We start from the raw sequence: 15,123 nt of genomic DNA on the forward strand, positions 1-15,123 counted from the left end.
ATATTCAGAACATCTAAACAAAATGACTATATCAATCATACCTGTCTTTTAGTAAGGTGTGGTGGCTCTGAGAAGAGCCTTTCATTCTTTGGTTTGAAAACCTTTTCTGTCTCTTTTATAGAAACTGAGTGGTTGTTAGAAGGCTGTTATTATTGTGGTTAAAAATTTATTTAACCTTAAGCAAGGCAAAGGGAGTTTGCATAATTAATTAATTATTTATTTACTTTAGATTAAGTTAACTAAATACTTCAATAACTAAATAAGTTAACTTAATACTACTAACGACAACATCTATTGTGAGTCCTTAATAATATAAGCTAGTGAGCCACTATTCAGGTTTTAAGTATTTAATGTTTGTCTATTTTTCAGTGGATGTTTGTCAGTCAGCACCTTGTACCAATGGAGGTACATGTTTTCAGCAGGCTGTTGATCCCAGTTTGTATGTGTGTCGTTGTCCTGTGGGGTTTACAGGAGCGAACTGTGAAATAGCGAGTAAGATCATGGGAAACTTTATACCTCATTGGCAAACCTTTATCCTTAACCCAAACCCTTATCCTTTGCATGTTAACTTGTCACAGTAGTTTAACTTTGTAATAGTGTCCAACCTTGTGTGCACTATTCAGGTTTTTAAGTGTTTGTTTGTCTGTTTTCAGTGTTTGTTTGTCATTATACTAATGGTGGTAAATGTTTTCAGCAAGCTGCTGATCCTAGTTTATAGGTGTGTCATTTGCTCTGTAATGTTTACAGGAGTTAACTGTGAAGTAGCTAGTATGATCATAAGAACTAAACATTCAAGAAATATAAACTAATATTAAAACTATGTATCAAGACATTCTTGTTCTAGTAGACTTTTAAACTTAAGTAAAAATGTGCAATAATGTTATATTGTTATGCAAGTTGCACCATTTTAATCCAGTACATAACATGTTTCATGTCAATGATCTGGACTGTCACCAATTTTTATTCAATGCACATAGTAACACCAACTTCACCACCGGTTGTAACTCCTACCAATCCATGTCAAGAGAATCCTTGTATGAACGGTGGAATCTGTATCTCAAGTGCAAGTGCAGTATGTGCCTGCCCTGTCACTCACATAGGCCCGTACTGTGAAACACCAGGTACCACACTCACTGATTTTCTTAAAAGTAGAATTTGAAGATTTGTCACAAAAAATATTTCTTTCATTTATTTCATATATACTGTTCATCATTTGAGTGATAGGCTTAAATAAATTATGCAAATTTGTATTTTAGTAAACTAATTTATAATTTAATATATATTACATTATGGGTCACTCTCACCTCTGAATTTCAGGTGTTAATAAATCAGTAGGTTAAAAATATCCAGCAACATAATACTCTATTATCTAAACTCTGTATTTTCTCAAAGTTCTCAACATTTTTTTATGTTAAGTAGTTTAGTGTTGAAACGTAGTATTTGGCCTATCTTATTTTCTTACTGTAAATGATTCTGTCAGTTTTTACACATGACAATATTAAACTCTCTGTCTCATTCATGTCATCACTTTTCTTTTCATCATCGCAGTAACTGTAATTACTCCATCACCTACTACGGAGCCACCAAACGCATGCAATTCTGCTCCCTGTTTAAATGGGGGTCTATGTAACCCGTGGTCTGGTGGGACTTATCTTTGCTTGTGTCTTCCATCCTTTATGGGTGTACACTGTGAAACTCCAGGTACTACATTCTCTTTACAATTAGGTGACGAAAAAAGGAAACCCTGTTCTACGGACCTGACCGACTCAAAGTTATAATAATTGGTCAAACTTCATGAACAAATGAATACAACTAAAACTTCTAACATTTCTAAAAACAGTTTTGATTTAAATATCTGATGTTTTTTTAAATTTATGCTAATACTTCAAAAGTGATGGAAATGCTATTATTGACAATTCTTAACCAATAAAAACATGAATCAATGTAATATAGCACTATATTAGGCTTATATTGTAAAGAGCAAAATGTTATTGGATTGTGCATGTAAATAATCACCCGGAGTGACCAAACCAAATTCAAGAGTCCCTCTGCCATAAACAGGGCTTTCTTTTTTTGTAGCTTTATAGCCCAGTGTACAAGGCAAACCTCTAGATCCTAAATCCTATCCCTTATTGTATTGTGTATAAATTCTAAATTAATGATAAACCATAATTGTGAAAGAATTCACAAATATTGCACAAAATAGTTCTATGCTGTCTGATTTTTCTTGATTGTTTGCCACATTTGTCAAGGTAAAGAGCAAAAAATGGCTGCTAGAGGTATGCAGAAAATTGTGATGTAACATTCAGAGGTTTCTGAGACCTTTTCTGTTGATCTCAATGTGGGGCACCAGTTAGTAAGTGGAAGGTCCAGATTCAATACACTTGTATCGTTTTTTGTTTAATCACTTGTCGCGGACCAAATTATACTATGTAGTTACAAATATTTTCAAACACATTTGTTATGTGTGTTTTCACTGGACAATCAGCACTATCAGCACTAATTCTATCCTTAATGTGTTCTACTTTATCATTAAGTCTATGCAATTGAACCACACTTCAGTATTTAATGTTTGTCTGTTTTGCAGTTGATGTTTGTCAGTCTGCACCATGTACCAATGGCGGTACATGTTTTCAGCAAACTGCTGATCCCAGTGTATATTCCTGTCGTTGTTCTGTGGGATTTACAGGAGCCAACTGTGAAATAGCGAGTAAGATTATGAGAAACTTAATAGCTTTTGGGTACATGGCAAACCGTAATCCAAAACCCTAAACCTTGTTGTATTCTACTTAATTTTGTCACCATTTCCAAGCTAGGCACCCAATATTCAGGTTTTTAGTATTTAAAGTTTGTCTGTTTTTCAGTTGATGTTTGTCAGTCAGCACCATGTATCAATGGCGGTACATGTTTTCAGCAAACTGTTGATCCCAGTGTATATTCCTGCCGTTGTCCAGTGGGATTTACAGGAATCAACTGTGAAATAGCGAGTAAGATTATGAGAAACTTTATAGCTCTTGGGTAAATGGCAAACCCTAATCCTTAACCCAAACCCTTGTCGTGGTGTACTTGTCTTTTGGGTACATTGCAAACTTAAACTTTATCATCAAGTCCTTGCAGTGAACCACTCTTCAAATATTTCAGTATTTAATGTTTGTCTGTTTTGCAGTCGATGTTTGTCAGTCAGCACCATGTACTAATGGTGGTACATGTTTTCAGCAAACTGTTGATCCCAGTGTATATTCCTGCCGTTGTTCTGTGGGATTTACAGGAGCCAATTGTGAAGTAGCGAGTAAGAATAAGATTATGAAAAAACTTTAAACCTCTTGGGTAACTGGTAAACCTTTATCCCAAACCCTAATCCTTACTCTGAATGCATTGTACATGGCAAACCTTTATCCTTAACCCAAACTTAAACTTTTTCATCAAGTCCTTGCAGTGAGCCACTCTTCAGATATTTCATTATTTAATGTTTGTCTGTTTTTCAGTTAATGTTTGTCAGTCAGCACCATGTACCAATGGCGGTATATGTTTTCAGCAAACTGCTGATCCCAGTGTATATTCCTGCCGTTGTCCTGTGGGATTTACAGGAGCAAACTGTGAAATAGCGAGTAAGATTATGAAAAAAACTTTATACCTCTTGGGTAACTGGTTAACCTTTATTCCCAAACCCTAATCCTTATCCTTAGTGCATTGTACATGGCAAACCTTTATCCTTAACCCAAACTTGAACTTCGTCGTCAAGCTCTCGCTAGTTAGTAACTCCTCAGATATTTCAGTATTTAATGTTTGTCTGTTTTGCAGTTGATGTTTGTCAGTCAGCACCATGTATCAATGGCGGTACATGTTTTCAGCAAACTGCTGATCCCAGTGTATATTCCTGCCGTTGTCCTGTGGGATTTACAGGAGCCAACTGTGAAATAGCGAGTAAGATTATGAAAAACTTTATAAACTTTTGGGTACATGGCAAACCTTTATCCTTTATCCTCAATCCAAACCATACCCTTAATGGAGTGTACTTAAGCTTTGTCACCATATCCAAGCTAGTGAGCTCCTGTTCAGGTTTTTGAGTATTTAATGTTTGTCTGTATTTCAGTGGATGTTTGTCAGTCAGCACCATGTACCAATGGCGGTACATGTTTTCAGCAAACTGTTGATCCCAGTGCATATTCCTGCCGTTGTTCTGTGGGATTTACAGGAGTCAACTGTGAAATAGCGAGTAAGAAAATGAAAAAACTTTATACCTCTTGGGTAACTGGTTAACCTTTATTCCCAAACCCTAATCCTTATCCTTAATGTGCTGTACTTAAACTTTGTCATCAAGTCCTTGCAGTGAACCACTCTTCAAATATTTTAGTATTCAATGTTTGTCTGTTTTGCAGTCGATGTTTGTCAGTCAGCACCATGTACTAATGGTGGTACATGTTTTCAGCAAACTGTTGATCCCAGTGTATATTCCTGCCGTTGTTCTGTGGGATTTACAGGAGCCAACTGTGAAATAGCGAGTAAGATTCTGAAAAAACTTTATACCTCTTGGGTAACTGGTAAACCTTTATCCCAAACCCTAATCCTTACTCTCAATGCATTGTACATGGCAAACCTTTATCCTTAACCCAAACTTGAACTTCGTCATCAAGTTCTCGCTAGTTAGTTACTCTTCAGATATTTCAGTATTTAATGTTTGTCTGTTTTTCAGTTGATATTTGTCAGTCAGCACCATGTACCAATGGCGGCACATGTTTTCAGCAAACTGCTGATCCCAGTGTATATTCCTGTCGTTGTTCTGTGGGATTTACAGGAGCCAACTGTGAAATAGCGAGTAAGATTATGAGAAAATTTATAGCTTTTGGGTACATGGCAAACCTTTATGCTTTATCCTCAATCCATATCCTTAATGCAGTGTACTTAAGCTTTGTCACAATATCCAAGCTAGTGAGCCCCTGTTCAGGTTTTTGAGTATTTAATGTTTGTCTGTCTTTCAGTGGATGTTTGTCAGTCAGCACCATGTACCAATGGCGGTACATGTTTTCAGCAAACTGCTGATCCCAGTGTATATTCCTGCCGTTGTCCTGTGGGATTTACAGGAGCCAACTGTGAAATAGCAAGTAAGATTATGAAAAACTTTATAAGCTTTTGGGTACATGGCAAACCTTTATGCTTTATCCTCAATCCAAACCCTTATCCTTAATGCAGTGTACTTAAGCTTTGTCACCATATCCAATCTAGTGAGCCCTTGTTCAGGTTTTTGAGTATTTAATGTTTGTCTGTCTTTCAGTGGATGTTTGTCAGTCAGCACCATGTACCAATGGCGGTACATGTTTTCAGCAAACTGCTGATCCCAGTGTATATTCCTGTCATTGTCCTCTGGGATTTACAGGAGCCAACTGTGAAATAGCAAGTAAGATTATGAAAAACTTTATAAGCTTTTGGGTACATGGCAAACCTTTATGCTTTATCCTCAATCCAAACCCTTATCCTTAATGCAGTGTACTTAAGCTTTGTCACCATATCCAAGCTAGTGAGCCCTTGTTCAGGTTTTTGAGTATTTAATGTTTGTCTGTCTTTCAGTGGATGTTTGTCAGTCAGCACCATGTACCAATGGCGGTACATGTTTTCAGCAAACTGCTGATCCCAGTGTATATTCCTGCCGTTGTCCTGTGGGATTTACAGGAGCCAACTGTGAAATAGCGAGTAAGATTATGAAAAACTTTATAAACTTATGGGTACATGGCAAACCTTTATCCTTTATCCTCAATCCAAACCATACCCTTAATGGAGTGTACTTAAGCTTTGTCACCATATCCAAGCTAGTGAGCTCCTGTTCAGGTTTTTGAGTATTTAATGTTTGTCTGTATTTCAGTGGATGTTTGTCAGTCAGCACCATGTACCAATGGCGGTACATGTTTTCAGCAAACTGTTGATCCCAGTGCATATTCCTGCCGTTGTTCTGTGGGATTTACAGGAGTCAACTGTGAAATAGCGAGTAAGATTATGAAAAAACTTTATACCTCTTGGGTAACTGGTTAACCTTTATTCCCAAACCCTAATCCTTATCCTTAATGTGCTGTACTTAAACTTTGTCATCAAGTCCTTGCAGTGAACCACTCTTCAAATATTTTAGTATTCAATGTTTGTCTGTTTTGCAGTCGATGTTTGTCAGTCAGCACCATGTACTAATGGTGGTACATGTTTTCAGCAAACTGTTGATCCCAGTGTATATTCCTGCCGTTGTTCTGTGGGATTTACAGGAGCCAACTGTGAAATAGCGAGTAAGATTCTGAAAAAACTTTATACCTCTTGGGTAACTGGAAACCTTTATCCCAAACCCTAATCCTTACTCTCAATGCATTGTACATGGCAAACCTTTATCCTTAACCCAAACTTGAACTTCGTCATCAAGTTCTCGCTAGTTAGTTACTCTTCAGATATTTCAGTATTTAATGTTTGTCTGTTTTTCAGTTGATATTTGTCAGTCAGCACCATGTACCAATGGCGGCACATGTTTTCAGCAAACTGCTGATCCCAGTGTATATTCCTGTCGTTGTTCTGTGGGATTTACAGGAGCCAACTGTGAAATAGCGAGTAAGATTATGAGAAAATTTATAGCTTTTGGGTACATGGCAAACCTTTATGCTTTATCCTCAATCCATATCCTTAATGCAGTGTACTTAAGCTTTGTCACAATATCCAAGCTAGTGAGCCCCTGTTCAGGTTTTTGAGTATTTAATGTTTGTCTGTCTTTCAGTGGATGTTTGTCAGTCAGCACCATGTACCAATGGCGGTACATGTTTTCAGCAAACTGCTGATCCCAGTGTATATTCCTGCCGTTGTCCTGTGGGATTTACAGGAGCCAACTGTGAAATAGCAAGTAAGATTATGAAAAACTTTATAAGCTTTTGGGTACATGGCAAACCTTTATGCTTTATCCTCAATCCAAACCCTTATCCTTAATGCAGTGTACTTAAGCTTTGTCACCATATCCAATCTAGTGAGCCCTTGTTCAGGTTTTTGAGTATTTAATGTTTGTCTGTCTTTCAGTGGATGTTTGTCAGTCAGCACCATGTACCAATGGCGGTACATGTTTTCAGCAAACTGCTGATCCCAGTGTATATTCCTGTCATTGTCCTCTGGGATTTACAGGAGCCAACTGTGAAATAGCAAGTAAGATTATGAAAAACTTTATAAGCTTTTGGGTACATGGCAAACCTTTATGCTTTATCCTCAATCCAAACCCTTATCCTTAATGCAGTGTACTTAAGCTTTGTCACCATATCCAAGCTAGTGAGCCCTTGTTCAGGTTTTTGAGTATTTAATGTTTGTCTGTCTTTCAGTGGATGTTTGTCAGTCAGCACCATGTACCAATGGCGGTACATGTTTTCAGCAAACTGCTGATCCCAGTGTATATTCCTGCCGTTGTCCTGTGGGATTTACAGGAGCCAACTGTGAAATAGCGAGTAAGATTATGAAAAACTTTATAAGCTTTTGGGTACATGGCAAACCTTTATGCTTTATCCTCAATCCAAACCCATATCCTTAATGCAGTGTACTTAAGCTTTGTCACCATATCCAAGCTAGTGAGCCCTTGTTCAGGTTTTTGAGTATTTAATGTTTGTCTGTCTTTCAGTGGATGTTTGTCAGTCAGCACCATGTACCAATGGCGGTACATGTTTTCAGCAAACTGCTGATCCCAGTGTATATTCCTGCCATTGTCCTGTGGGATTCACAGGAGCCAACTGTGAAATAGCGAGTAAGATTATGAAAAACTTTATAAGCTTTTGGGTACATGGCAAACCTTTATGCTTTATCCTCAATCCAAACCCTTATCCTTAATGCAGTGTACTTTAGCTTTGTCACCATATCCAAGCTAGTGAGTCCTTGTTCAGGTTTTTGAGTATTTAATGTTTGTCTGTCTTTCAGTGGATGTTTGTCAGTCAGCACCATGTACCAATGGCGGTACATGTTTTCAGCAAACTGCTGATCCCAGTGTATATTCCTGCCGTTGTCCTGTGGGATTTACAGGAGCCAACTGTGAAATAGCGAGTAAGATTATGAAAAACTTTATAAGCTTTTGGGTACATGGCAAACCTTTATGCTTTATCCTCAATCCAAACCCTTATCCTTAATGCAGTGTACTTAAGCTTTGTCACCATATCCAATCTAGTGAGCCCTTGTTCAGGTTTTTGAGTATTTAATGTTTGTCTGTCTTTCAGTGGATGTTTGTCAGTCAGCACCATGTACCAATGGCGGTACATGTTTTCAGCAAACTGCTGATCCCAGTGTATATTCCTGTCGTTGTCCTGTGGGATTTACAGGAGCCAACTGTGAAATAGCAAGTAAGATTATGAAAAACTTTATAAGCTTTTGGGTACATGGCAAACCTTTATGCTTTATCCTCAATCCAAACCCTTATCCTTAATGCAGTGTACTTAAGCTTTGTCACCATATCCAAGCTAGTGAGCCCTTGTTCAGGTTTTTGAGTATTTAATGTTTGTCTGTCTTTCAGTGGATGTTTGTCAGTCAGCACCATGTACCAATGGCGGTACATGTTTTCAGCAAACTGCTGATCCCAGTGTATATTCCTGCCGTTGTCCTGTGGGATTTACAGGAGCCAACTGTGAAATAGCGAGTAAGATTATGAAAACCTTTATAAGCTTTTGGGTACATGGCAAACATTTATGCTTTATCCTCAATTCAAACCCTTATCCTTAATGCAGTGTACTTAAGCTTTGTCACCATATCCAAGCTAGTGAGCCCTTGTTCAGGTTTTTGAGTATTTAATGTTTGTCTGTTTTTCAGTTGATGTTTGTCAGTCAGCACCATGTACCAATGGCGGTACATGTTTTCAGCAAACTGCTGATCCCAGTGTATATTCCTGCCGTTGTTCTGTGGGATTTACAGGAGCCAACTGTGAAATAGAGAATAAGATTCTGAAAAAACTTTATACCTCTTTGGTAACTGGATAACCTTTATTCCCAAACCCTAATCCTTATCCTTAATGTGCTGTACTTAAACTTTGTCATCAAGTCCTTGCAGTGAACCACTCTTCAGATATTTCAGTATTTAATGTTTGTCTGTTTTCCAGTGGATGTTTGTCAGTCAGCACCATGTACCAATGGTGGAACATGTTTTCAGCAAACTGCTGATTCCAGTGCATATTCCTGTCGTTGTTCTGTGGGATTTACAGGAGCCAACTGTGAAATAGCGAGTAAGATTATGAAAAACTTTTTGGTACATGCCAAACCTTAATCCTAATCCCAAACCGTTGTCCAGTTGTACTTCCATTTTTGTCACCATTTCCAAGCTAGGCACCCAATATTCAGGTTTTATGAGTATTAAATGTTTTTCAGTTGATGTTTGTCAGTCAGCACCATGTATCAATGGCGGTACATGTTTTCAGCAAGTTGTTGATCCCAGTACCTATATTGTTATTGTTCTGTGGGATTTACAGGAGCCAACTGTGAACTAGTTTGTAAGATCAAGAGAAATTTTGCAGCTCTTGGGTACATGGCAAACCTTATCCTTAACCAAAACCAGTATCTTTATTGTCACTTTGCTTAAGCTAGGGAGCCACTATTGAGGTTTTGAATATTTAATATTTGTGTTATTCAATGGATGTTTGTCAGTCGGCATAATGTATCAATGTTGGTTCCTGTTTTCAGTAAGTGTTGATCCCAGTGCATATTCCTTGTCCAAAAGTTGTCATGACAGAGATGCTTACTTATTCAATTTAAAAAACAAATTAAGAAAAACAAGACAAAGCATCCTCATAACCCTAGGTTACACACCACTTTTTGTTCATAAACCCTAACCCATATCCTTAACATTGGACCAAAATCTTTGTGCTTTGCTATTTTGTGGCTGCTTTTGCTGAATTTGTTATATTTATTCTAACAGCTAAAACAAAAAAGGCCCAGCAAGGGCTGATTTCATAGAGCTATGCAGCTGATAATGTAGAGCATCAGCCCAACCCTGGACAAAAGGGTTGGAATGAAATTAGTACGGTATTGCAAATGAGCCCCCGTTCCCCGATCAATGTTGAATCCTGACATTTTGTTCATGTGCGCTCAGTAGTACCCAACATTGATTGGTGGGGCAGGGGGAGGTATTGGGGGTGAGGGTAATGTTTAGACTTGACACTCAAGAAATTGCCATTTCATCACTCTAGAAATAACAAAAATATGGCCATTACAAGGTGCACATTCTATTTTTCATTCCAACCTATTTTGTCTAGCATTGTATTTGAAAAATAAAAAAAAAATCATCTAATTTTGGTTTTTTGGCCATAAAATGAAAAGTAAATAAGATATGGACCTGCAATTTGGAGGCTAAGCAGCTCTTATCATTATCCTTTACCACAAAAATAGCTAATCCGTCATATTTAGGGACTGGTCACTAAATGTCCTAATATCCTATTTTTGGCCCTGTTTAGAAACACAATTGATCACTTTAAATGCCAAAAAGATAAGTCTACAAACTTGTAAAACATTATTTAGATGAACAAAAATCTGAAATCTATTCTGTATAAATAAATACTAAGGAAAAATAAAACATCGGGATTAAAATAAAAAAGCGACCATGCAGGATTCGAACCCGCGCTGTCAAATCTGCTCGTTTAACTGGTACGCGCTCTACCAATGGAGCTATTTAATGTTACTCGATTTGTTTGCGATAATTTAGACCATATCAATGTATGAGTTTTACGGTATGCAGACACAATAAAGATTTTAATACTATGTCCCTATACTGTTTACAGGGTTGCATACCGTGCATTTTTCTATTTATGTCAAGTTTTGGAATCTAATTTGTGAAGAAAAGGTCTGAATACCGTGGTTCTCTATTCAATAAGCCAATTATTGTTGCATAAAACAAGTGGATTAGTTAAAAACACTTTTTATTCATTTATAAAGAATCTCTAGTACAAAAGTGCACGTAGAATTACAACGCCTAAATAGCTCAGTGGACAAGGCGACTGGCAGTTAACGGAAGGGCTTGGGTTCAATTCGGCATTTTTTAAATTTCTTTTGTTTTAATTTGCTTTTGCCTATGAATAAAAATTAAATTAAATGCTTCGCTTTTTTGTACTGAACATTTGATTTTAATTTTCCTTTCTACAGACGTACAATAAGAACAATATAGCTATAAAACCTGTAAAATATACTACACATGTTAACTATCTACTGAAGACGAAATAATGATTTTCTATGTATTTTGTATATTTTTTAACTTCAAAAATCATTTATTTCAGTTTTTCATGTTCTGTTTCTAAGATTATACTTTCATGAATTACATTTATGATATTTCATTTACATGTAAAGGGTAAAATGAACATTTCTTGGACGTACAACACTTATAATGCAATATATGACGTTATATGAGCTACTTTAGTTGAATTGCATGAACTTCAAATTAAAGGCTGCATGTACATAAATTGACCGCTCCCTTACACTAGTGACACTAAAACAATTTTGGTTTTGTCATTGAGGAAAAGACAATTATTTTTTTTATTTTGATGTAAATTTTCATATAAATCGGACAAAGAATATAAAAAACTATAGCTATAAAACATGTGTCATTATGTAATTTCGGGTAGCCTTAGAGACATGTATTTGAAAAGTTGAAAAAAATCATCTAATTTTGGTTTTTGGCCATAAAATGAAAAGTAAATAAGATATGGACCTGCAATTTGGAGGCTAAGCAGCTCTTATCATTATCCTTTACCACAAAAATAGCTAATCCGTCATATTTAGGGACTGGTCACTAAATGTCCTAATATCCTATTTTTGGCCCTGTTTAGAAACACAATTGATCACTTTAAATGCCAAAAAAATAAGTCTACAAACTTGTAAAACATTATTTAGATCAACAAAAATCTGAAATCTATTCTGTATAAATAAATACTAAGGAAAAATAAAACATCGGGATTAAAATAAAAAAGCGACCATGCAGGATTCGAACCCGCGCTGTCAAATCTGCTCGTTTAACTGGTACGCGCTCTACCAATGGAGCTATTTAATGTTACTCGATTTGTTTGCGATAATTTAGACCATATCAATGTATGAGTTTTACGGTATGCAGACACAATAAAGATTTTAATACTATGTCCCTATACTGTTTACAGGGTTGCATACCGTGCATTTTTCTATTTATGTCAAGTTTTGGAATCTAATTTGTGAAGAAAAGGTCTGAATACCGTGGTTCTCTATTCAATAAGCCAATTATTGTTGCATAAAACAAGTGGATTAGATAAAAACACTTTTTATTCATTTATAAAGAATCTCTAGTACAAAAGTGCACGTAGAATTACAACGCCTAAATAGCTCAGTGGATAAGGCGACTGGCAGTTAACGGAAGGGCTTGGGTTCAATTCCGCATTTTTTAAATTTCTTTTGTTTTAATTTGCTTTTGCCTATGAATAAAAATTAAATTAAATGCTTCGTTTTTGTACTGAACATTTGATTTTAATTTTCCTTTCTACAGACGTACAATAAGAACAATATAGCTATAAAACCTGTAAAATATACTACACATGTTAACTATCTACTGAAGACGAAATAATGATTTTCTATGTATTTTGTATATTTTTTAACTTCAAAAAACATTTATTTCAGTTTTTCATGTTCTGTTTCTAAGATTATACTTTCATGAATTACATTTATGATATTTCATTTACATGTAAAGGGTAAAATGAACATTTCTTGGACGCATACAACACTTATAATGCAATATATGACATTATATGAGCTACTTTAGTTGAATTGCATGAACTTCAAATTAAAGGCTGCATGTACATAAATTGACCGCTCCCTTACACTAGTGACACTAAAACAATTTTGGTTTTGTCATTGAGGAAAAGACAATTATTTTTTTTATTTTGATGTAAATTTTCATAGAAATCGGACAAAGAATAAAAAAACTATAGCTATAAAACATGTGTCATTATGTAATTTCGGGTAGCCTTAGAGACAACCCTGGACAAAAGGGTTGGAATGAAATTAGCACTGGTATTGCAAATGAGCCCCGTTCCCCGATCAATGTTGAATCCTGACATTTTGTTCATGTGCGCTCAGTAGTACCCAACATTGATTGGTGGGGCAGGGGAGGTATTGGGGTGAGGGTAATGTTTAGACTTGACACTCAAGAAATTGCCATTTCATCACTCTAGAAATAACGAAAATATGGCCATTACAAGGTGCACATTCTATTTTTCATTCCAACCTATTTTGTCTAGCATTGTAGTATAGGGGAGGTTCAGATTCAATACTCGGGCCTTGCTGTTATCTAACATCTAATAAAGTTGCATCATGTACTGCAAATATGTATTTGTATTTGTGACAAATTTGTATCCAAGGTAGTGATCCAGTGACATTAATGTTTGTCTGTTTTGCAGTTGATGTTTGTGAGTCAGCACCATGTATCAATGGTGGTACATGTTTTCAGCAAACTGTTGATCCCAGTGCATATTCCTGTCGTTGTCCAGTGGGATTTACAGGAGCCAACTGTGAAACAACTTGTAAGAACACAAGAACTTCTCTTTACCAATTAGAACTAACATTCAAGAAAACTTGTAACATTGTCAGAAGCAAAGTTGCCAAGTTAAACTTTAACAGTATGCATACAACTTAAAAGGCAAACTTCCCTGTAAAACCCTAACTTATAGTGCATAAAGTTAGAATTAACCTGATTGTGATTGTACAGTGCATACCTAATTAGTGAAAAGACATGTTATTTATACATAGGAAACAAATGGTAATGGTGATCAATTTAAAGCATCAAAGGCAAATAAGTTAAATTCCTTCATTATGCCTCCACCATGAGGCATACTGCTTTTTGCAATGTCTGTACATGCTTCTGTACGTACCTCTGGATGCTGTATCCCTGGGGATGTATCTTGTGAATGGAAAGCTTCGGATTTTCAGGATAGGTGGGTGGGCCATGGTCAGCACTATGGGACCCCTCATCATGTTTTATCCCCGCAATATTTGGTTTAGCAGAATCTCAATAAATATTACACTTGGTATACTAATCTGTACCTATTCTTAACAGTGTCATCACTGTGCTCATCCAGCCCATGTGCAAATAATGGGACTTGTTTCTTGAGTGGCAATACTTTCAGATGCTTATGTGTCCCAGGCTTTACAGGACAAATGTGTGAAAATTGTAAGATAATATTATCAAGTTCAAATTATTCCATTGATTCTGATGAGGTGGTAATCATTATTTGCAGTATGAAAATATCTCAATATTTACTAAATGCATAGAATGTGGACCCAGTCTGGAGAATGTACAAAGTTGGACATATTTAATAGGCCTGCACAATGTGTTTTTATCCCGGTAACTTTTGGTTCTCTTAGAATCCCAATGGAGAATTACATTTGGTGAATTTGGTGAAATAATTTGTACCTCTTCTTAACAGTGTCATCACCCTGTGCACCCAGTCCATGCGAGAATGATGGGACATGTTTTTTGAGTGGGAATACTTTCAGATGCCTCTGTGCCCCAGGCTTTACAGGACAAATGTGTGAAAATTGTAAGATAATATTTACATATCAAGTTCAAATTATTCTCTTGATTCTGATGAGGAGGTATTCATTATTGTTTTCAGTATGAAAATGTCTCCATGTCTATTTAATGCATACAATGTGGATCAAGTCTGGACATTTTAAACATTTTGAATAGGCCTATACAATATTTTTTATTCCTGCAACTTTTGGTTGTGTAGAATCCCAATAAATATTATATTTGGTAAAATAATCAGTACTTCTTCTTAACAGTGTCATCACTCTGTACATCCAGTCCATGCGAGAATGATGGGACATGTTTCTTGAGTGGGAATACTTTCAGATGCCTCTGTGCCCCAGGCTTTACAGGACAAATGTGTGAAAATTGTAAGATAATATTTACATATCTAGTTCAAATTATTCCATTGATTCTGATGAGGTGGTATTCATTATTGTTTTCAGTATGAAAATGTCTTCATGTCTATTTAATGCATACAATGTGGATCAAGTCTGGAAAATGTAAAAAGTTAAACATTTTGAATAGGCCTATACAATATTTTTTATTCGTGCAGCTTTGGGTTTTGTAAAATTCTATATTATATTTGGTAAAATAATCAGTACTTCTTCT

At 36.2% G+C, this 15,123-nt stretch overlaps 1 protein-coding gene across 1 annotated transcript in view; it reads left to right on the forward strand.

Annotated features, from left to right (window-relative positions):
* The window catches only part of LOC140156015 (uncharacterized), a 193,137-nt gene that overhangs the window by 42,163 nt on the left and 135,851 nt on the right, over positions 1 to 15,123 (forward strand). Inside the window, exon 11 of the mRNA XM_072179104.1 lies at positions 13,385 to 13,507. Within this exon, the coding sequence (XP_072035205.1) occupies positions 13,385 to 13,507 (123 nt within the window). The remainder of the gene's footprint in view (positions 1 to 13,384; positions 13,508 to 15,123) is intronic.

The sequence above is a fragment of the Amphiura filiformis genome, chromosome 6, assembly GCF_039555335.1.
Source record: "Amphiura filiformis chromosome 6, Afil_fr2py, whole genome shotgun sequence".
Classification (NCBI taxonomy): Eukaryota; Metazoa; Echinodermata; class Ophiuroidea; order Amphilepidida; family Amphiuridae; genus Amphiura; species Amphiura filiformis.